The 22,387-nt window shown below is 45.7% G+C and overlaps 1 protein-coding gene across 1 annotated transcript in view; it reads right to left on the reverse strand.

Moving 5' to 3' along the window:
- Positions 1-20,496: 20,496 nt before the first annotated feature.
- The window catches only part of KCNG3 (potassium voltage-gated channel modifier subfamily G member 3), a 64,958-nt gene continuing 63,067 nt past the window's right edge, over positions 20,497-22,387 (reverse strand). The window contains exon 3 of the mRNA XM_032882025.1: positions 20,497-20,605. Coding sequence (XP_032737916.1) covers positions 20,539-20,605 — 67 coding nt within the window. The 3' untranslated portion in view covers positions 20,497-20,538. The remainder of the gene's footprint in view (positions 20,606-22,387) is intronic.

Consider the following 22,387-nt stretch of genomic DNA (forward strand, 5'->3'; position numbering starts at 1 on the left):
ACCTCTCCTCTCCCCACATTGGGCTCCCTGCTCAGCAGGGACCCTGCTTCTCCTTCTCCACCCTGCTCTTCTCTCTTGCTATCTCTCTCTCTCTCAAATAAGTAAGTAAAGCCTTTTTTAAAAAAGAATGAAGGAAGGAAGAAAAGGTGTCGGGTGGGAATGTGATTCCGTGAGAAGAGAGATGAACTCTGGACCAGAGAGCTGAGCAGCAAAAGGAACACAGAGATGAGGACCAGAAGGGCTTGGGTAGGAGAGAAAAGAATGATGTAAAAAGGCAGGGATACCTCCAAGCCATGACTCTTCCCTGATCCTGGGTGCAGACAGTGTATATTGAGGAGATGGTTAGAAAGCAGTAGGGCTCCCCAAACACACCATGAGGCAAGCATTTGGGTGCACACACTTTATCTGAGAGATGACCTTGGGAAGCACAGAAAGAGTAATGAGACTGGGAGGGACTGAGCCAACCAAGGGGGGTTGATGGGTGCTATGGGCCCCCCTGGGACTCCACATCCTGAGAGCCCTCAGAATTACCCCACACAGATGGGTCTATGGGGACATTCACTGCCCCTTGCTTGGGCTGTGCATATGAGGCCCGTTTTCAGGTGACCTGAGGGGACCCCCACAGGGATATGGCAGGACCAGTGTCCTCTCAATGTGATCATTACTACAAGGTAAGATTACATGGATATACGCCTTTGATTTTATTTACTTTTGTAATATTTTAAAATTGTATAAGTTTTTATAGAAAAAAGAGGACTATTTCCCTTTTTTAAAAAATATAAATAATTGTAGGAAATATATATACATTCTCCTCCCCACAAGGTCCACGTTGGACCCCTGGAGAATGACTGGTTTTCTTTTCTTTTCTTTTTTTTTTTTTTAAAGATTTTGTTTATTTATTTGACAGACAGAGATCACAAGTAGGCAGAGAGGCAGGCAGAGAGCGAGGAGGAAGCAGGCTCCCCGCCGAGCAGGGAGCCCGATGCGGGGCTCGATCCCAGGACTCTGGGATCATGACCTGAGCTGAAGGCAGAGGCTTTAACCCACTGAGCCACCCAGGTGCCCCGAATGACTGGTTTTCAGCCCAAGGCTAATATATGTACAGGAAACACCCCACCGGCATTTCTGTCTTTACTTAACAGTTCTCTTTCTCCCACCCCCTGGCTTCACCACAGTCACTATGCAGTTATCACTTTCCAGCGTTGGCTAATCAAAGTCCATCTCTGATAAGTGTTTCTTCTCAAAGGAAAGTAAATCTCAGTAATTATAAATTCATCGAGTTCATTCTGGCAGGATGAACTCCTTTTTTTAAATTTTCTTGCTATAATTAATTTTGTTTTATCTGACTGTTTTCAGACAGGGACTACCCCACACTGGGACTGGCCTGTGAGAGTATCTGTATTCATTCCTTCGTTCTCGAGTGTGAGCTACAAAGAAAAATGCCACCAAATTCGTCGTCATAAGGGACAGGACCCTTCTGAGTATGAAGAAGCCAAGTGAACTGCCGGGCCCTGTGGCAGTGGGTGCCACTCCTTGGTCCACGACATTTAGACAGTCACTCCCAGGTGCAAGTGAAGAAGGATAACCTTCCTGGAGACACCCCAGTTTGGGTGAATAATGTTTTTGTAGCTCAAACCATCACCATGACAACCCAAAGGCCCTGGAGTCACCCCTGTGGTCTAGTTCCTAGAGAAAAAGACAAACCCACAACAGGTGTTCAGTTTTGTTTTTGTTTTTGTTTTTTGTTTTCCACTTACTCTTCCCACAAATTCTTGTTGAGTATCTAGGTTGGGCCAAGTACTGTGCTAAGTCCTCAGTCAGAGATGAAATGTGAATTATTTTTCCCAGGAGGAAAATGTGCGATAGCATCCCAGGCCAGCTCTGAAATAGAACAGATAAGGGTGGGAAGGAAGGAGAGACAAAAGGGAAGAGGGAACAAAGAATCCACACCCAAGAGAAATGCAAGCAAAACAGCCAACTACTGACTGCCAGTGACAAAGTTTAGAAATATGTGGTATCACATCCTATCCAAAGCCTCAAGGAATAGGTTTTCCATAAATAAGGACGGCATGTGCACACACACGCGCATATTACAGATGTTCTACTAGCTGTCACACACAGTGGAGAGGGAGAGTTGTGTTTTTGTTTACTTTGGTCAATCTAAATTTGGATCTAGGGTTGCATCACAGAGCCTGCCTCACAGACCCTGGTCCCTGTCATGAGTGCATCCCTAGGCACCAAGCCCTGGCAACAGCTAGAGCAGGCCAACCCACCAAAAGGGGCTAAAGGCCAGGCCCGGGGTCCCCTGAGGGCTGTTCCTTGACTGCCCACCATTCCGCCCTTCCACGAAACCATCTGTCTTGCAAAAACAATCGGCGCTCAGTTTGTAGGAGAAGAGCACCAAATGCAAAATATTTACCATTCAGAAGTTAAGCTTCGGCACAAAATTGGTTGCCTCCTCAGTGAATTAAATTCAATTAGCTGCCTCCTTATCTCAGCTGTGCATTGTAACATCAGTGATGCCCGCCTCTTCCCACACTGGCACACGGGAGTTCGGGGAGCAGAGGGGAACGGGATGGGCGTTTGGTAGGACACGCCATCCGCAGAATAGTGCCGCCGGACGATCATCTCCTTAGCAGCGAAGGGAATGCTGGGCTCTCCCTCCACATTTATTCGCACTAAGGATTCTGCTTCCCCTGCCGTCCCCACAGCCACACTCAGCACTCAGAGAGCGGCGGGAGACCACTCGGCTCTGACAACTTTCTCTGCCACTGACATTATCTCCTAATTATCTTCTCGGCAGTGATGGCCAGGTACCAGCCCTCAACTTGTGCAAAATGATTCTAATACCCGATCTGATCGGGAGGGAAGGAAATGCTGTCATCCTTTGAGCTTCATGGGGCTGTTGTTACTTTTCCAAAGGCGCCTGAATAATATTCATGATGATATCACGCACACACACTACTTCAAACGACCATTACTCAGAAAACAATAACATGTTTTCAGCCGGATGAATATGTTTATGTAACAGGGTAACTCTTGTCCTCCGCGGAGCTTCCAAGCACCAGAGCCATTAAGTTAATGGCTTGAAATCAAGCCCAAAAACCCGTGCTTGTTCTATGACACTCGCTCTGGGTGGTGGGAGGCTCCGCAGTCTTCAAAAAGGGATTTTTAAATTTTTATTATTATTTTTTAAGAACAGACGACATTTTCCATTAGCCTTGAGGTATGCAGCTGCGGTCCGTGGCTAGCGTTCCGAGAGAAGAAGCCAGTTTGGCCAAGAATTCAGAGGGTGCTGTTTAAAGGTCAACTTCAACAGGTTTGTCCTTAGAGACACAAGGCTGGAAGTCCCACCACAAGTCCCCACCCAGATCTCCAGCTCCTTCTCTAGCCTCTAGGCATCTCTGGGTGACCTCTGCCAGTTTCTGATGACCTAAACACATTTCTTTTCCCAGTGAGGAGTCCATTGGTCAGATAAAGGGAGCCTAAGCCAGCTGAGCCTTGAGTCACTTCCCTTGGTTTCATAAACCCAGAATTCTGGCCAGCCACGCAGGTGGTCTCAGGAGAGTCACTGAAGGGCTGTGGCTGGAAAAGCCACCTAGAGTGTTTGCAGGCCTGACACCCTGGGTAAGGACCACTGCTGGGGTTCCACTGTTGCTCAGTCAGCCACTCTCTTAACCCATCCTCCTCAGGCATGCTCTGGGGACAGCCTCGGAGAAGAAGGGCAAAGGCCTGAGAAGATGGCACAAGGCATGCCATGGTGTTCTTGAAGATAGCTTCAGTCACTAGCTTTTAGACCAGCAAACGGGAGTACCTGAGTGGGTTGGCTTTAACTAGGAGCTGGGGTTGGATCTCCAGCTCTGCTCTGACTCTTAACCTACCGTGCAATTGTCTAAAAACCACCCAAAGAGGCTTCTGGATGGCTCAGTCGGTTAAGTGGCCGACTCTTGGTCTGGGCGCAAGTCATGGTCTCAGGGTCCTGGGATCTCGCCCTGCGTTGGGTTCCCAGCTCAGGCCAGAGTCTGCTTGAGGATTCTCTCTCTCCCTGTCCCTCTGCTACTCCCTGCAACCCCCTGTTCATGCTCTCTCATGCTCTCTCACTCACTCTCTCTCTCCCCAATAAATAAATAAATCTTTAAAAAAAAAAAAAAAAGAAAGAAAGAAAAGGAAAACCACGTAATGGTTTAACAACAACAACAACAGGGTCATTTTCTTTCATTTTGTGAAAATAAAGTTATTAGAGCAACCTCCCAAGCCATCAGCTTACTGGTCGTCAAACCTCAGAATTGCTCATGTGAAATTTAAAAAGCAGTGTTAATGATTCTATCATTGGCTTTAGGAGAGAAAATATTAGAAGAGTGTGTTGTGAAGTTCAAGCCGAAATGCCAACTTCCCTCCAAAAATACGGCAGCTTGTGCTTCTCCAAGCCTTCCTTCCCCTCTCCTGCCTACCTGGCCTCCTGCCCCAGCTCCGCAAGGTCCCAGCCTGGCCAGCCTCTTGAGTGTGGCTGTCAGCAAGACCACCACTGCCACTCCGGGAAGCTGGAACACACAAGCCATCAGCTGTGCTCCCATATATAGCTTATAATTTCAGGCCCCTGAAATTTCTTGTAAATAATTGGGGGAACAAATGCCTCCCCGATGCTAGACTTTCTTCATTCAGTCCTCAAATCAAGTCAACAAAGATTTTTCGGCCAGTTACTAAGCGCCAAACAGCAGGGGAGAGAAAAATTTCATCCCAGTGAAGAAGTATTTATCATCGCCAAGGATCTGCAAAGCACTGAGGTGGGCCCTGAAAGTGTCAGACTGAACCAAAGCACTGCCTTTGAGATGCTGACCTCACCTTTGAGGAACATACAGCTCCAGAGACGAATGGCAGGTGCCAGTCAACCCACAGCGACACAAGGCGGGACAGGCCGGGCCATGGCCAAGTGTTCCAAGGCAGCAGAGGGAGGCCTTCCTGAAGCGGCGACAGGGGAAGGCTTCCTGGGGTCTGGGACAGCTGAACTGGACAGAGAAAGAGGCATAGGATTTCGGTCAGGAGAGAAAATGATGCGGGAACAGGAGGCAGAAAGTCCCAGTGTCAGCAAAGCGCAGGAAGGTTTCAAGGAAAGCCAGCCGGAGTGTGCAGGGGAGCAGAGAGATGGGCTGTGTCGGCGGGACAGGCTGCTGGGAGCTTGGAGGCCATGGTGGAGATTCTGAACCTGAGTCTGCACAGCAGCACATACTGGGTGGCCATGGAGAAGTTTGGAAGAGAGGGTCTCTGCCAGATGTCCTTGCTCCGACTGAGGTGTCCCCCTCCTCCTACTGAGGTCTTCTCACCTGCCAGACATAGGAGTAAGGCATGGCGAGGGCCACTGGCTGGCCAACAGCTCCCTCTTCACTCAACCAGGGACAGAGCAAGGGAGGCAAGGGCTGGGGGTCCTGACATGTGGGTCAGTCCCAGCTGATCACACTGCTCAGCTGTGTGATGCCAGGCCAGTACCGGCCTGGTCTGAATTTCACTCAGAGGAGCAAGTTGACATCTGAGGTCCTGAACAGTTGACTTCAAGACCTCCTTTGTGATTTAGGGACAGTCCATCTGGGGACAGTGACATGGTATGGGTTGCAGTTGTGCCTCCTCTATTTCTCTATTGGAAAGGAAGTTCAAGAAGGAAAGACCAGAACCATCCCTCTTGCCAGTGGCTAACAAACCTTTGCGCCAAGACACACCAATCTGCACATCTGTGGTCAGCTTCCTGGGCCAGCAGGTGGGAGTGGTAGCAGCAGGAACCAATAAGCCTGAAGCCACAAACAAAAATGGTTATTGTTACCGCCGTGTGCCGTGCTATGCATGCTGGATGCTTTGCATGTCTCATTTAAACCTGTGCGCTAGGTATTTCATAGATGAGAAATCCGAGGCTAAGAGAGGTGAAGTAAAGTAAATCACAGACCCCAGAACTGGGGGAGCTGTGCCCAGCGTCATCCTTCCTAAGCAGTTTGGCTCTTATTCCTTGTCTTGCGTAAGAACTTCCTTCTAGGGGCACCTGGGTGGCTCAATGGGTTAAGCCTCTGCCTTCAGCTCAGGTCATGATCTCGGGGTCCTGGGATCAAGCCCTGCATTGGGCTCTCTGCTCCGCAGGGAGCCTGCTTCCCCCTCTTTCTCTGCCGGCCTCTCTGCCTACTTGTGATCCCTCTCTCTCTCTCAAATAAATAAATAAAATCTTAAAAAAAAAAATCAAAAATAACAAAGACCTTCCTTCCAGGAAGATCTTCCAGGAAATAGAATTCAAATGTCTCAGCATGGCACTTCAAGACCTATTTTATGTTTCCGGTCTTATCTCCAGTCCCCAAACCTTGAATTGTGTGTCATTCTAAGACTCTGGCCTGTGTGTTCTCACTTCTGGGACTGGCTCACCTTGGCCCCTCCACTAAAATATCTTTGTAACCTTTTCTGCCTATCAGCACACACACCTGTTGGCATGAGCTCAGTGTCCTCTGTCTGGAAGCTTTAGCCTCTCCACCCAGAGTTTTTCCTGCACAGGATCCTCCCTTGAGACACTCAGCATTTTGAGCCAGACAAGTTTTTGTCGTATGGAACACTTCCCAAGATTGCAGGGTGTTTGGCATCCCTGGACGTGCCCAGATGCCAGCCATAATCCCCAGCAATTATGACAGTTAAAATAATTTCCCTCCCATTTCCAATCACCATCCCGGATTGAAATCTGACTGCCTTGGGTAAAAATGTGGGTACATGTCTGTCTCCCCCAGTGGACTACTCACATCTTGAGAGTAGGTATTCTTTTTGTGTTCAGCTTTGCATCTCTTATAAGCCTAGCACAATGCCTTCTACATTTCAACCACTGATAGGTCCATTGCACAGAGGACGGGGTTGTTGTTTTTTAAATTTTCCTACTTTATAAGTAAGCTGATTTTTCAACTTCCATACTCAAAGAAGGCAGTACCAATCCCCATACCAATACAAACTATTCTTGCTTCTTTGATTTTTTTCCCCCTAAATTTTTATTTAACTCTATGAACATGAAGAATCTGGAAAATATGGGTGCCTGGGTGGCTCAGTTGGTTGAGCATCTGACTCTTGGTTTTGGCTCAGGTGGTGATCTCATGGGTCGTGGAATCGAGCCTCATGTATGTACTCTGTGCTCACTGGGAGTCGTTTAGATATTCTCCTCCACTGTTCCTTCCCCCGTTTACTCTCTTTCTCGCTCTCTAAGTAAATAAAATCTTAAAAAAAAAAAAGAATCTAGAAAACAGTGCCTATGTTTGCAACTGCTCATTCACTACTGCAAAAACGCAAAATCCCTAAGAGGATTTCAGTTTATCCAAGCTCATACTTGCCAATATAGAACAAATACATAAACAGATCTGAAGCCAGATCCCAACACTGACAGATCCTGACTTTTCCAGCTCCAGCAGAGCCATTTCAGGCCATGCCACCTTGCTTCTGGAGTCCAGTATCCAGGCTTCACCTCTGCGGCCAGGTGCGGCACAGGAGAGGTCAAGGCCGCCTGCTTGAGCTTAAATCAAAGCTTGCACAGCCTTTGAGTTTCCAGGAAACACAAGACCCAGAAATAGGTCATGGCTGGCATGGAAGTGGAAGAAAGTAACAACCTTTTGTCTCCAGTATGAAATTTATGATGACCAGAATTTGCCTGCGGTGGGACTCTGGAGGACTGAGTCAGCTCTCCAAATCTTACTCCTGAGATGGCCCAGGACTACCCGCAAAAGAAAGAGCTGGACAGGCAGTAACTGAAAACAGAGAGGGGCACTGGGCTTAGAGTCAAGAGGTCTAGGTCTGGGCTTCACCTCCACAAGGCACGTGACCTTGGCAAGTCCCATAACCTCCCCAAACCTCACCAATGAGGTATATTAACCTGCTTGCTTATTTCTACGGTAGTCAGCTGAGTTAACATACACAGATGTGTGTTGTGGTTTTTTTTAAGATTTTATTTTTAGGGGTGCCTGGGTGGTTCAGTGGGTTAAGCCTCTGCCTTCGGCTCAGGTCATGATCCCAGGGTCCTGGAATAGAACCCCACCTTGGGCTCTCTGCTCAGCGGGGAGTCTCCTTCCCTTCCTCTCTCTCTGCCTGCCTCTCTGCCTACTTGTGATCTCTGTCTGTCAAATACATAAATAAATACAATCTTTAAAAAAAAAAAGATTTTATTTTTAAGTAACGTCTACTCCCAACATGGTACTCGAACTCACAACCCCGAGATCAAGAGTGAAACGTAAAGAGCCCCACTGCACGTTGACTCCATGAAGAAATGATTGCCAACACTATTCCTGAAGGAGACCTGGGGAGTTGTGTTTCCTTCCATCAGTGGTAAAGTGAAACTCTAAGAATACAATTGTCACATTCTTTGTTCTCCAAAGAATAAAGCAATTCCTATTCACTATAGAAAAGCAAGAGAGCAAAAACAAGAAAACTCAGGATACCCACTGTCTTAAATCAGCTCAGGCTGCCATAACAACATACCACAGACTGGGTGCTGGAAACAACAGATACTTACTTTCACACAGCTCTGGAGGCTGGAAGTCGGAGACAGGGGTGCTACCGTGGTTGGGCTCCGATGAGATCTCTCATCTTGGCCTGCAAACAGCAGCCTTCCAGCTCTGTGCTCACGTGATGCATGTGCACGTGCCCGGGAGGAGAGACCACTCTTCTTAGAAGGTCTGATTACAGAGGCAGAATCAGGACCCCACCCTAAGGACTTCATTTAACCCTAGCTGCTTCCCCGAAGGCCCTATCTCCAATGCAGTCAGTCACATCGGGAGCTCAGCGCTTTAAGGGTTGCTGGGGCGGCTCAGTCGGTTAAACATGTGAATTTAAAGGGGATACAATCCAGACCATAGCACCCACAATCTCATCTGCCTAGAGAAAACCACTCTTGATGTGTTGGTGAATCTCCTACCATTCTCCTAAGCTGGCATAGATTAAAAGAGAGAGACACCCGATACCATACCGAATAGTTTGTGGCTGGCTTTTTCCACTCCATGATATATGGTGACAGTCTTCCCTCATCAAATTTACTTCTTCACCTTGCTTTTGGGACCTTGGCATATTCCTCAGTGTGGCTACATCATCATTGTTCCTGGGGTCCCGATGTTAGCCTCTTAGCTTGAAGCCTACTGTCCCCACTACAGAGACTGCTGGGATGAATACCCCAGACTCTTTCCTCAGGACGGATTCCTGGGAGTGAAGGTAGAGGTCAGTGGGCCCGCGCGCTTCTAAAGCCTTTAATGAGCAGCGTCAGAACACCTGCCCTCATTGATGCTCCCACCAGTAGCCAGTGAAAATGTGGCCTTAAAAAAAAAAAAAAGTTTTATTTATTTATTTTAGAGAGGAAGAGAGAGAGGGGCACACTCGAGCAGGGGGAGGGGGAGAGGGGGGAAGGGAGGGACAAGCCAACTCTGTGCTGAGCACTGAGCCCCATGGGGCTTGATCTCACAACCCTGAGATCATGACCTGAGCCGATATCAAGAGTCCGACGCTTAATTGACTGAGCTACCCGGGCACCCCCTCACTTTTTTTTTTTTTTAACACAAACATTAAAAAAAAAGAATTTATGTATTTATTGAGAGAACACGCTTGAGAGAGAGGGTGACAGAGAGCATGAGCTGGAGGGCTGGAGGGAGAGAGGAAGAGGAAGAAGAAGCAGATCCCCCACTGAGCAGGGAGCCCCCACGAGGCTCAATCCCACGACCCCCGGATCATAACCTGAGCCAAAGGCAGACGCTTAACAGACTGAGCCACCCAGGCACCCCTAACATAAGCTTTATATTTTGGAATAAACTTGTATCTACAGAAAAGTTGCAATGAAGTACAGAGAACAGAGTTCCATATGCCTGTCCCCCAGTTTCCCCTAAGGCTAACTAACGTATTACCAAACCAGGGTGCATCTGTCAAATCTAAGACATTAACACTGGGACATTACTATTCACTTACCTGCAGACTTGATTCCCATTTCATCCGTCTTTCTGGTAAGGTCCCCTTCCTATTCCGGGTTTTAATCCAGGATACTCCATTATGGAAGCAGCCCAAGTGCCCATCGACAGATAAACGGACAAAGAAGATGTGGCATATATATACTTTCTAACTCTTACTTTTTATCAGCCACAGGAAAATCCCCCGGTGTTTCGGGGGCTTGCTGTCTCTCCTGCTAACTCGTGGTTATTGTCCATTGCTTCGGGGATGTCTTATTCCATCAGCAAAGTCACTGCTATCCAGGGCAGTGAGGGTGATTTAGAGAAATGGATCGTTATGGCTTCTCTCTCCAAACTCTCTAACGAGCCAAGGGGAAGGCCCGTTGTGTGGGAAAGGCGCTGTATGTGTTCGCATAGGGTCTCTCGTGTCACTGTTACGGAGGAATCATAAACAACAGCCCCACAATGGGATTTTGCTCTATATTTGGAAAATTGGCCCCTCATTACAAGGCAAGCTGATGTTGTCCTATTTAGTTCATTCTTTTGCTCATCTCCTGTAATCATTAAATTACAGAGCCATATTTCCAAAGCTCTAGGGAGAAAAATGGATTAGGAATAAAATCTTTTAAAATCCTGTAGAAAAGCACTGGATTCATTTACGGAGGATGGGTGCAGAGCCGGGGGAATGATCTATTCCGAGCCGTCCTAGGTGAATGATTTGCTTCATTTTCCGTGGCTCAATGATGTTCTCTCTTTAACGCAGAACAAGGATGGCACCTTTAATATTCTGTTCCTGAATGTATCCCTGATTGCTCCATGACCCTATCCTCGGGGGTAAAAGTGAATGAAGGAACTAGAAGTCATGAAATACAGGAATGATCAGAAGGGAGAAAATGAAAGCCGAGAAGAAAAGGCTGCTGGGTTGTTTATCAAACTCCCCTGAATAAAGCCGGTTAGATTCTGTGGAGCAGGTCTGTGACTTTCTCAGAACTGTCTGTTCCAAAGTCTTTGTTCCTTCCTCAGAAAGCCTGTTGCTCTTAGGTGATTCAAAAACTTAACAAATAACTTGGTGAGCTATTAGAACAATTCTCAGACCAGCATTCATAGGACTTCTTTCCCAGGCTCCAAAACTATTTGAAACCATGATTGATTTCACATATATTATCATTTTCTTGCATTTTCTCTAACAGTCCAATTTGGACGCTTTTCAGCAAGTGTTCATGGGGACACCAATTTGTTTCTTCAGGCAGTCTAGCTTTGGCTTAGGATCTCCCCCAGGCCATCACCGCCCATCCCTATTCAAAAGGAAAGTGCTGTGGTCACAGATATTCCTGGGGAATCTTCTAGAAGGACTCTTCTGGCGAGAGCTGCTGCAACTGTTTCCTCCCAGGCAGCTCAGCCAGGATGTGGTTCTGCAGGCAGATTTGCATTCCAAAGGCAGGACCCATGTGCTTCATTATCTTGTGTCTTTTTTAAGAAGAGGGAAGGGGTGCCTGCGTGACTCAGCTGGGTAAGCATCTGACTCTTGGTTTGGGCTCAGATCATGATCACGGGATTGTGGGATCCAGCCACATGTCGGGCTCCATGCTTAGCTGGGGTCTGCTTGAGCTTCTCTCTCTCCCTCTCTTTCTGCCCCTCTCCCTGTATGCTTTCTCTCTCTTCTCCCTAAAATAAATCTTAAAATAAAATAAGGGGGGGTAGGGAGCCTGTAGGTGGCTCAATTGTTAAGCATCTGCCTTCAGCTCAGGTCATGATCTCAGCATCCTGGGATCGAGCCCCACATCGGGCTCTCTGCTCAGCAGGAGGCCTGCTTCTCCCTCTCATACTCCCACTGCTGTGTTCCTTTTCTTGCTGTCTCTCCCTCTGTCAAATAAATAAATGAAATCTTTTTTTTTTAAAGATTTTATTTATTTGACAGACAGAGATCACAAGCAGGCAGAGAGGCAGGCAGAGAGAGAGGAGGAAGCAGGCTCTCCGCCAAGCAGAGAGCCTGATATGGGGCTCGATCCCAGGACCCTGGGATCATGACCTGAGCCGAAGGCAGAGGCTTTAACCCACTGAGCCACCCAGGCGTCCCAAATAAATGAAATCTTAAAAAAAAAAAAAAGCATCTAACTTTTGGTTTTGGCTCAGGTCATGATCTCAGGGTTGTGGGATCGAGCCCCACATCAGGCTCTGCATTCAGCTCAGAGTCTGCTTCGGATTCTCTCCCTCTCAAATAAATAAATAAAATCTTAAAAAAAAAAAAAGAAGAAGAAGAAGAAGTACATGTCTAAAATGGTGTTTTCGATCCATACCCTACTCATGGGGTCTCCCAAAAAGCCCACCCTCCGCCACTCTCCTTACTTCTGTGACCAGGAGGCAAGCCCATGAAAGCCACATCAGGACCCAGGGCGAACTGACTCACAGCCCCCACAAATCACAGCTAATTACATGAACTCACACTCTGCCTCGAGCGCTTTCTAGCTTGCAAAGGTGTCCTTGAGGTTGGCTTATTTACAGTCAGCTTGGGGACCAAGGACTGGAATTTATATCCCCAAGTATTGCAAGTTTCAGAGAGATCAGGCAATAACAGGAACAGCCCAAATTTCTCATTAAAGCTTCCTGAGAAGTTGCACTCCTAGGCCTCCTCACTCATCGAAAGAGTTAACATCTAGCACGCACTCATTTCCCTTTTCAATACTTTATGTCTATTGTCTTTGATTAATTTAATCAATTAGGACAGTTTTATGGCACCAAGCACTCTTATTAATATCTTAAAATTTGGTCCCGAATTTTACCTACTGGGCACTTAGCAGAATCTAGGCCGCTCTCTTTATTCATAATTAGTAAAACCTCTGAAATTGGCTAAAGAACTCTTTTTTTTTTTTAAGATTTTATTTATTTATTTGACAGAGAGAGATCACAAGTAGGCAGAGAAGCAGGCAGAGAGAGAGGGAGAAGCAGGCTCCCCGCTGAGCAGAGAGCCCAATGCAGGGCTTGCTCCCAGAACCCTGAGACCACGACCTGAGCCGAAGACAGAGGCTCAACCCACTGAGCCACCCAGGCAGCCCTTGGCTAAAGAATTCTTTCATCAGTTCTATTCAAAGGAAGTCAAGATGTACCAAAGCCCACACTGGGGAATCTGTCCTGAGGAAATGATGCTAAATGATGGAAATGCTTCATAGACATGATTACCAGGTCTCTCTCTGTCACCTTCCTCTCATTCATTTGGGTAAAGGGGCCAGGTGTGCTGTGGGCTCTTTACCCGTGCTGCAGCCCACACCTCCCGGCCCTGCCAGGTCACTGGGCTCCTTCCTGCAGCCTCTGCTTCTCCTTCAGCCTTTGCTTGCACCATAGATGGTTGCACCCGGAAGCTCTGAAACCTCCTTCATTCGCTTCAATGTCAGGGGACAGATGACGTGGGGGGTCCAGGAGCAGGCCTCCTATCTTAGAAATCATTCACCAATACTGGCTGACCGTGGTGGGTGGTAGAGTTCGGGACGTCAGTGAGGACTGGGTTTGGCCATGCTTCCATAACAGAGCACAGTGCTTACAAGCCCAGACTGCCTTGTTTTCTAGCCTTTACTGACTATGTGGCCTTAGGCCAGTTAGTTCATCTCTTTGTGCTTCATTGCTCAGGCGTCAACCAGGGACAGTAACAGTACTGGCTTCATAGGGTTCGTGGTATAAAAATTAAAGTAGTATATAAGCCAAGCACTTAGAAGAGTATTAGCCAGGGCGCCTGGGGGGCAGTCATTAAGTGTCTGCCTTCGGCTCAGGTCATGATCCTGGGGTCCTGGGATCAAGCCCCACATGGGGTTCCCTGCCGAGCTTCTCCTCCCACTCTCCCTGCTTGTGTTCCCTCTCTCTCGCTGTCTCTCTGTTAAATAAATAAATAAAATCTTAAAAAAAAAAAAAAGAGTATTTGCCTTGTAATAACTGATTATTATGATAAGATAGAGGGGGGAAAACAAAAAAATTTCTTATGTACATTAAAAAAGAAAAAAAAAAAAGTCCAGAGATAAATAGTGCAGAACTGATATGGGAGTATCACAGTGTTATTAGACCCAGACTCCTCTCTTTCTGTGCCCTCTTCAAAGTTACTTCATAACACAAGATAACTGCTGGAGCTCCAGTCATTGCAGAATTCTCTCAAAACTCTCTTCAGTGCAATCCTGGTCAATTTCTCTTCGCGTTACCCTCACCCATATCTGAATACCCAGAGGCCCTGCTCTGGCGGGGGGGCAAGTCTTCCACAACCAAAATTCTCATCAGACTGATCAAGCATTTTTTCTAAATCAAATGCTGGATAAAGCTGGCGGATAGATACATGTATCACTCCTGCTTCCTCCTTCCATACCTCTGAAGCATCAGTAAAGGGATTTGGAAAGGATGAAAACCCACAAGGGCCAAGAGGAAACAGAAGAGGAAATGGCAGCAACAATATTTTGAAAGCCAGAAAGCAGACAGAGAAGTGCTGAGCAATTTAGGCAGCTCCAAGAAAGCCAAAATTAAGCCAACAAGTAGGAAAAAAAACCCAAACAAATGGGAATCCCCTTTACAGTACACCCCCAAAGGCCCAGGGATTAGTAGCAATAGGTACCGTGGGTAGTAACGGTGAAAGCAGAGCCAAAAGCAGGATTGGTGAAAAAGTTGTTTAAGAAGCAGTTGGAGGGAGGCGCTGGGGTGGCTCAGTCAGTTGGGCATCTAACTTAGGCTCGTTGTGATCCTGGGGTTCTGGGATCAAGCCCCACATTGGGTTCTCTGCTCAGCAGGGTCTGCTTCTCCCTCTCTCTCTGACTCTCTTTCTCTCAGGCAAATAAATAAAATCTTAAAAAAAGAAGCAGCAGCAGCAGTAGCAGCAGCAGTTGGAGGGGCTCCTGGCTGGCTCAGTTCATAGAGCACATGACTCTTGATCTCAGGATCGTAAGTTCTAGAGCCATGTTGGGTGCAGAGATTACTTTAAAAAAAAAAAAAAAAAGGCATTTAGACCCCCAGGTTCCCTCTCCTGGGTGGTGGTCTTCCCGCTACCTACCCCAGCTGAACGCTAGAGGTCTATTATCTGGAGAGAATAGAGGGCCTCTGGCCTGAGAAACAAGACCCAGGCTTTCAGTTGGAACACAGGGCAACTGAAGGATGTTTAAGTGTTGAACGCTGAAAGCCCGAAGTCCTTCCTCCCATTGGCTCTCAGGTGTACACCCTCCAGGCAGGAAATTGGATGCATCTTCTTAGGGAATGAGATTTACTGACATCAGGGGACATGTGAGGATAGGATCCAGCTGATAATTGCAAGACTCACAGTAAGGTAAACAATCAGCAATTGGCAGGGATTCCAATCAACCTAGGATTCATTAGAGGAAAACCTCTTGTGGGAAAGAGATCAAAACCAAAAGAAACTACATGGAGCAAACAAAAGTTAAAAAAGAAAAAAAGACAAAGAGACATGGCATAAAGGGAACAAGATCAGTGACATCATGAAGAAGCCATCAGACAAATCCAGGATGCAGGACATTGTCACAAGACAAGTGGCCAAGTCTCTTCAAATCAATTTGATGACAAAAAAAGAAATGAGGAGATACCTGCTTTAAATAAAAAAGATATAACAACCAAACGCAGTCTGTGGTATTTGATTGGATCTTGGTTTAAAACATAATTGAAGATATTTTTGGAACAACTGGGGAAATCTGAATCAATATTGGGTGTTAGAAACTAGGGACTTAGTCTACTTTTGAAACATTACTGTTTATTATTGAAAGGTGTGGAATGGTTTTTTGGAGAATGTCCTTACTTTCTGTTTTGTATACAGAAGTATTTAGATATGAGGCATCATGATGTCTATAATTTTCTTTAAAATAGCTTTAGGGGGTGCCTGGCTGACTCAGCTGGTAGAGCGTGCGACTCTCAAGCTCAGTATCCTGAGTTCAAGCCCCATGTTGGGCATGGAGCCTACCTAAAACAAAACAATACAAAAAATTAAAATAGCTCAGGAAAAATATACATAGATGAATCAAATATGGCAAAATTTTAGCAATTTTTTAATCTAGATGAGGGAAGGTATTATGTCTTCACTGTCTGATTCCTTCTCTTTATCTGTTTCATAATAAAAAGTAAAACCAAGCAAACAAACAAGCAAAAACAATCAAGGAATGATAAACTGGTATAAACTGTCCAAATCACTCCAGAAAGAAGCTGGGGGTGGGGAGATCAGTGGGTTCCCGCAGGCATTTCATTTTGGGTCCATAGGGGAAAATGAGAACTGGGGAAGAACCAGTTTGAGACCCCAGGGAAGCTGAGATTCTCATGTGTAGGCCTCAAGTTCAGGGTTGGGGGCGGGGGAGACTGAGGTCGGGGTCACCAAGGTATAATTCAGAATAAGGCAGAGAGAATTCAGAGCAGGAAGACAGAGGATGGAGTTTGAAGACAAGTTTTGAAAAGTGATGGTCAGGTGGAGTTAGGCGTACTCTGTAACCATTAAAAATTACCTTTACATGCGCCTGGGTGTGGCTCAGTTGGTTAAGCGTCTGCCTTCAGCTCAGGTCATGATCCCAGGGTCCCAGGATCAAGTCCCACAGTGGGGTCCCTGTTTAGTGGGGAGTCTGCTTCTTCCTCTCCCTCAACCCTTCCCCACTGCTCGAGCCTTCTCTCACATGTGCACTCTCTCTCAAAAAAAAATAAATTCTTGTAAAAAAAAAATTACATTTACACAAGGTCATTCTTTGTGGCATTATTTGCAATGGTACAAAATTGAAAAGTACCTAAATGTCCACTGTTTAGGAAATTGGCTGAATGAACTAAAATACAGCCATGCAATGCCATAAAAAGCAAGGAGGAAAAACTCTACTGATACGGAATGGTCTCCAGGATATACTGTTCAATGAAAACACAGCAAGGTACAGATATTTAGTGTGTTACTTTTCTCGTGGGAAAGAAGGGAAAATGCTAATTATACAAGCACCAGAAAGCAATCACCAACAAATAAAGTTGTTAGAAGCAGGGAACCAGTAGGGGAGGAAAGGGATTGCCACTTACATATACACACCCAGCTATAATACAGTTTCAGCTTTAGAACCACAGTTTTGGTGCTGGGGTGGCTCAATTGGGTAGGTGACTGCCTTCAGCTCAGGTCGTGATCCCAGGGTCCTGGGATCGAGCTCACATCAGGCTCCTTGCTCAGCGGGGAAACTGCTGCTCCTTCTGCCTGCTTCTCCCTCTCCCTCTGCCTGCTGTTCTGCCTACTTGTGCTATCTCTTTGTTAAATAAATAAATAAATATCTTTAGAACCATGGTTTCATAACCAAAAACTTCAATTGAAAAGAAAAAACAAACTCTAGGTTTACAAACACTGAAATAACGTGAGAAGGTTTTGTGATGTTAGGTTTAAATGCGACATACGACGTCTTGTGTTCCACGTGCTTCCAACAGTGGGGGAAAATAGCCCAATCCTTGGCATGAAGTGACAACTACAAGGGCGTGTGAATCAGAGTTACGTGGTTGCTCTGAATGGTGGGACCGAGAATCTTCCTGTTTCTACTTGCTTATATTTTCCAAAATTCTTTCATGAATCCGAATGCATCTAATAAAGGATTACAAAAAAGAGAACCTACTTTCAAGAAGCCTCAGCAGACCTTGCTCTGTATTAGGAAATCTTGCATTTGTAAGCCCCTGTGCTCACCCTCACACACATCTGGTCATGTAATTCTCATGACAGCTCCAAGAGGCAGATATCGTCTTTAAACTCAAGGCAAGGTAACGACACTTTGGAGCTGGACTCCCCGTTCGGTGCTCAAGGTCACGGCTGTCTGCATCATTCTGGCAGGCAGCCCTCATTTTGCTCATAGGTGAGAAGGTAACCCCCCAGGGGAAGCCCCAGGAAATTTCAGAAAACTAGAACCCTCAGCCACGTCAAGAATAATAGAAAGGTCAGAGTGTGCAGAAAGAAAAGAAATTTCTGAAGGTATTTCTTCAGACTTCGAGCCCTTCAACGAACAGTCCCCATCCCATCTCAGCAGGAGGTTGCTTCCTCCTTTGCCTCAATCCTAGAGAGAATGGGCTTCTCCCTATGACACCACTCATGGAGGGGCACCTGCATGGCTCAATAGGTTAAGTCTCTGCCTTTGGCTCAGGTCATGATCTCAGGGTCCTGGGATCAAGCCCCACGTCAGGCTCTACACTCAGAATGTCTGCTTGTCCCTCTCCCTCCCCCCTGCTCATACTCTCTCTCTCTCTCTCTCAAATAAGTAAAATCTTTAAAGAAAAAATTCCAAAACATCATCATCGTCATCACCATCATAATACCACCACTCATGGAGCTCACTGGGTGTGTTCCTGCAGTTGGGGGTTCTCTGTGAACCAGTGTCTGGCTCCTGTCCAGGAAACCCAGAGAGCAGGCCTGAGAACAGAATGCTCAGATGGCAGAGCCAAGAGACCACTGCTTCTTTGGCTCCCTATTCTTTAAGTTCCTAAGGAAAAAGGATGCATGAGTGTTTCCATGAATAAAATGACAGCAGTGTGGAGAGAGCAGGCAGGGGTGGCTGTGGTCCTGTCGAATGGGGTTACTTGAAGGAGCAAAGGGGACCCAGCAGCAAGAAGCTAGAGGGGAAGCCCCTAGGGGCTGGAAAGACACACAGACAACCACTCACAACAGAACACGTTTGTCAGGGTAGAAGGACCTGCAGGGAAGAGGACCCTAAAGAGAATCTCTTAGACCAGGAAAGTGTCCCCGAGAGGGGGAAAATAAAAACATGCTTTAAACTCTGCCAAGCCCATTGTTAAAGGCCAGGTTAGGACAGACATTGCAATCCACTACCACTCCCTCCTTCCTACCCCTGCGCCATGGAAAGATAAGAACCTAGGCCAGTTGGGCGGGTCTGGGGGCATTGACAGAGCCCAAGACAACGACCTGGGCAAAAACACCAACTGCCCCTTCTTTCTTACTGCAGGCTGGCACCCAAAGCAGGTCTAAGTTGGAGGAAGGAAAAATTTTTTACATTAAAGCAAGTTCAGGGGCACCTGGGTGGCTCAGTGGGTTAAGCTTCTGCCTTTGGCTCAGGTCATGATCCCAGGGTCCTGGGATCGAGCCCTGCATCAGGCTCTCTGCTCAGCAGGGAGCCTGCTTCCCTTCCTCTCTCTCTGCCTGCCTCTCTGCCTACTTGTGATCTCTGTCTGTCAAATAAATAAATAAAATCTTAAAAAAAAAAAAAAAAAGCAGTTCAAAGTCAGATTTTTTTTTAAAAGATTTTATTTTTAAGCAACTTCCACATGCAGCATGTTGGAGATCAACCCCCAGGTTAAAAGTTGCACTCTCCACTGACTGAGCCAGCCAGCCACTCCAAGTTCAAAGTTGTTGTTTTTTTTTTTTAAGATTTTATTTATTTATTTGACAGAAATCACAAGTAGGCAGAGAGGCAGGCAGAGAGAGAGAGGGAAGCAGGCTCCCCGCTGAGCCGAGAGCCCGATGCGGGGCTCGATCCCAGGACCCTGGGATCATGACCTGAGTTGGAGGCAGAGGCTTAACCAACTGAGCCACCCAGGCGCCCCCCAAGTTCAAAGTTTTAATTAAGATCCTGAATGGGTAATACTTACAAGTTGAGACTAGGTGTACGCCTTAAAGTGATTCTAAGACTTTTTGTTATCTAAGAATGAATGGAAAAGCCTCAGACCTGCCGGAGTTTTTAATCTAGGAGCAGAAATAGATCACTTCATTGAAATGTTTAAAAGAAGGTTGGAGCAAAAATTAAAAAGGTTGTCTTGGATTATTTCACAAGTCAATCTTGTCTAATATACTAAGACACATCTATTATAAACCTTCCATTTCTCTTACTTAGACTGTGTCTTTTAATTTGCAGATGGTGACTTTCATTATAAATTTTCACATTTTGGGGCGCCTGGGTGGCTCAGTGGGTTAAAGCCTCTGCCTTCAGCTCAGGTCATGATCCCTGGGTCCTGGGATCGAGCCCCGCATCGGGCTCTCTGCTCCTCGGAAAGCCTGCTTCCTCATCTCTCTCTGCCTGCCTCTCTGCCTACTTGTGATCTCTGTCTGTCAAATAAATAAATAAATAAATAAATAAATAAATAAATTTTCACATTTTGATGTTTATTGTTTTTCTTAGCTTTTTTCCTTTTTTTCATTTTTAAAAAATACTTTCCCTTTAATAGTTTCCAAGTTTTGTTTTCATGCTCTGATTTTTAACTCATCTGGAAGTTACTTTTTGCATTTAAGAAAAAAGGGGTCAAGTACCAAAAAAAAAAAAAAAGGGTGACGTAATTAGCTTTGTCAATGAGATGTGAGTAAAAACGAAGTGTGCCACTTCCCGGTAGAAACCTTCTTTTTTTATTTATTTATTTATTTATTTTTCAGAGACAGAGAGAGAGCGAGAGAGTGAGAGTGAGAGTGAGCATAAGCAAGAGGCAAAGGGAGAGAATCCCAAGCAGACTCCCGCTAAGCGCGGAGCCCCACACATGGCTCCATCCCACCACCCGTGAGAGCAGGACCTGAGCTGAAACCAAGAGTCAACCGACTCAACCGAATGAGCCGTCCAGGCGCCACACCCTCCCACACACACAGTAGAAGTCCTAAGAGCCTGCGTGCTTCTACTATCTTTTCTTTTTCGTCTTACACAAGAACAGCAACATCTCAGATGAAGGCAGCTTCTTCATCCTGGATCCTGGAATGAAGAGCATGAGGCAGAGTCAGAGCCGACCTGTGAAAGACATTACCGTAACGTGAGTCAGAAACAAACCTCTGTGGTTGTAAGGAATTAAGATTTGCTGATTGGCCCTGCATTACTTAGTCCACGATGACTGATACAAACTTCAAGCTGTCAAGTGTAACTACATTTAAAAAATATTTTTATCACATATCATATCGTTTCTAAGTGTTTGAAGTAAATGTGAAAATTATATACCCGCTGTGCTTTTCTTTTTTTATCGTGGCAAAATATACATAAAATTTACCATTTTAATTATTTTAAGTGTACAGTTCAGTGGCATTAAGTACATTCAAAATGTTGTACAAACATCACCACCACCGTCCATTTCCTGAAATTTTCATTATTTCAAACAGAAACTCTATGCCCATTAAACAAGAATTCTCCAGTCCTACCATCCCCAAGCTCCCGGTAACCTCTATTCTGCTTTCTTTCTCTATGAACTTGTATATTCTAGGTACCTCACATAAGTGGAAGCATACAATATTTGTCCTTTTGTGTCTGGCTTACTTCACTTAGTATATTTTCAAGGTTCATCTATGCAGTAGCATGAATCAGAAATTAATACTTTTTTTTTTTAAGATTTTATTTTGACAGAGACACAGCAAGTGAAGTAACACAAGTTAGGGGAGTGGGAAAGGGAGAAGCAGTCTTCCCACTGAGCAGGGAGTCCGATGCAGGGCTCGATCCCAGGACCTAGGGATCATGACCTGAGCTGAAGGCAGACGCTTAACAACTAAGCCACACAGGTGCCCCAGAAATTAACTCTTGTGTAAGACTGAGTATTATTCGTGTGTGTGTGTGTGTGTGTGTGTGTGTGTGTACACCGCCTCCTCCCCATTTTGTCTATCCATTCATCTATTAATAGACAGGAGTTATTTCTACCTTTCTGGCTAATGTTACTGCACTTTCTTAATGTATTAGTAGTCAAATACATACATGTTATTATAGAAAAAGATCTAAAATATTACACAAGAAACCACTACCAGTGGGTACTTATTGGGTTCAATTTAGAATGGAGAAAATTTTTCTTTCCATTCTATGTATTCTTTTTTTTTTAAGATTTTATTTATTTATTTGACAGACAGAGATCACAAGCAGGCAGAGAGGCAGGCAGAGAGAGAGAGGGAAGCAGGCTCCCTGCTGAGCAGAGAGCCCGATGCGGGGCTCGATCCCAGGACCCTGGGATCATGACCTGAGCCGAAGGCAGAGGCTTTAACCAACTGAGCCACCCAGGCACCCCCATTCTATATATTCTTACGTTATTTAAATTTGTTGTAATTTTTATGCAATTTTAAAAATTAATAGAGTTTTAAAAATAAATGCTTCTTTTTGATCGGAATAGGGACAAACAAAAGACATAATGAATCACTGCAAATGTGTGTGTCTATGTTTTTTAAGTAAGCTCTACACTCAATGTGGTACTTGAACTCACAACCTCGAAATCAAAAGTCACATGCTTTACCAACTGAGCCAGCCAGGTACTTCCTACAAATGTGTTTTTTTTAAATTATCAATAGGGGTGCTTGGGTGGCACGGTCAGTTAAGCATCTGATCTTGGTTTCAGTTCAGGTCGTGATCTTGGGGTCATGAGGTTAAGCTCTGAAATCCAGGTGGAGTCTGCTTGTGACTCTCTCCCGCTGCTCTTCCTCCTGCTTTCACTCTCGGTCTCTCTCTCTTATTTAGCTAAATAAATAAATCTTTAAAAAATTAATAAATTAGGGGTGCCTGGGTGGCTCAGTACATTGAGCATCTGCCTTTGGCTCAGGTCATGAT

This window comes from Lontra canadensis, unplaced genomic scaffold (assembly GCF_010015895.1).
Source record: "Lontra canadensis isolate GAN:19392208 unplaced genomic scaffold, GSC_riverotter_1.0 scaffold78, whole genome shotgun sequence".
NCBI lineage: Eukaryota > Metazoa > Chordata > Mammalia > Carnivora > Mustelidae > Lontra > Lontra canadensis.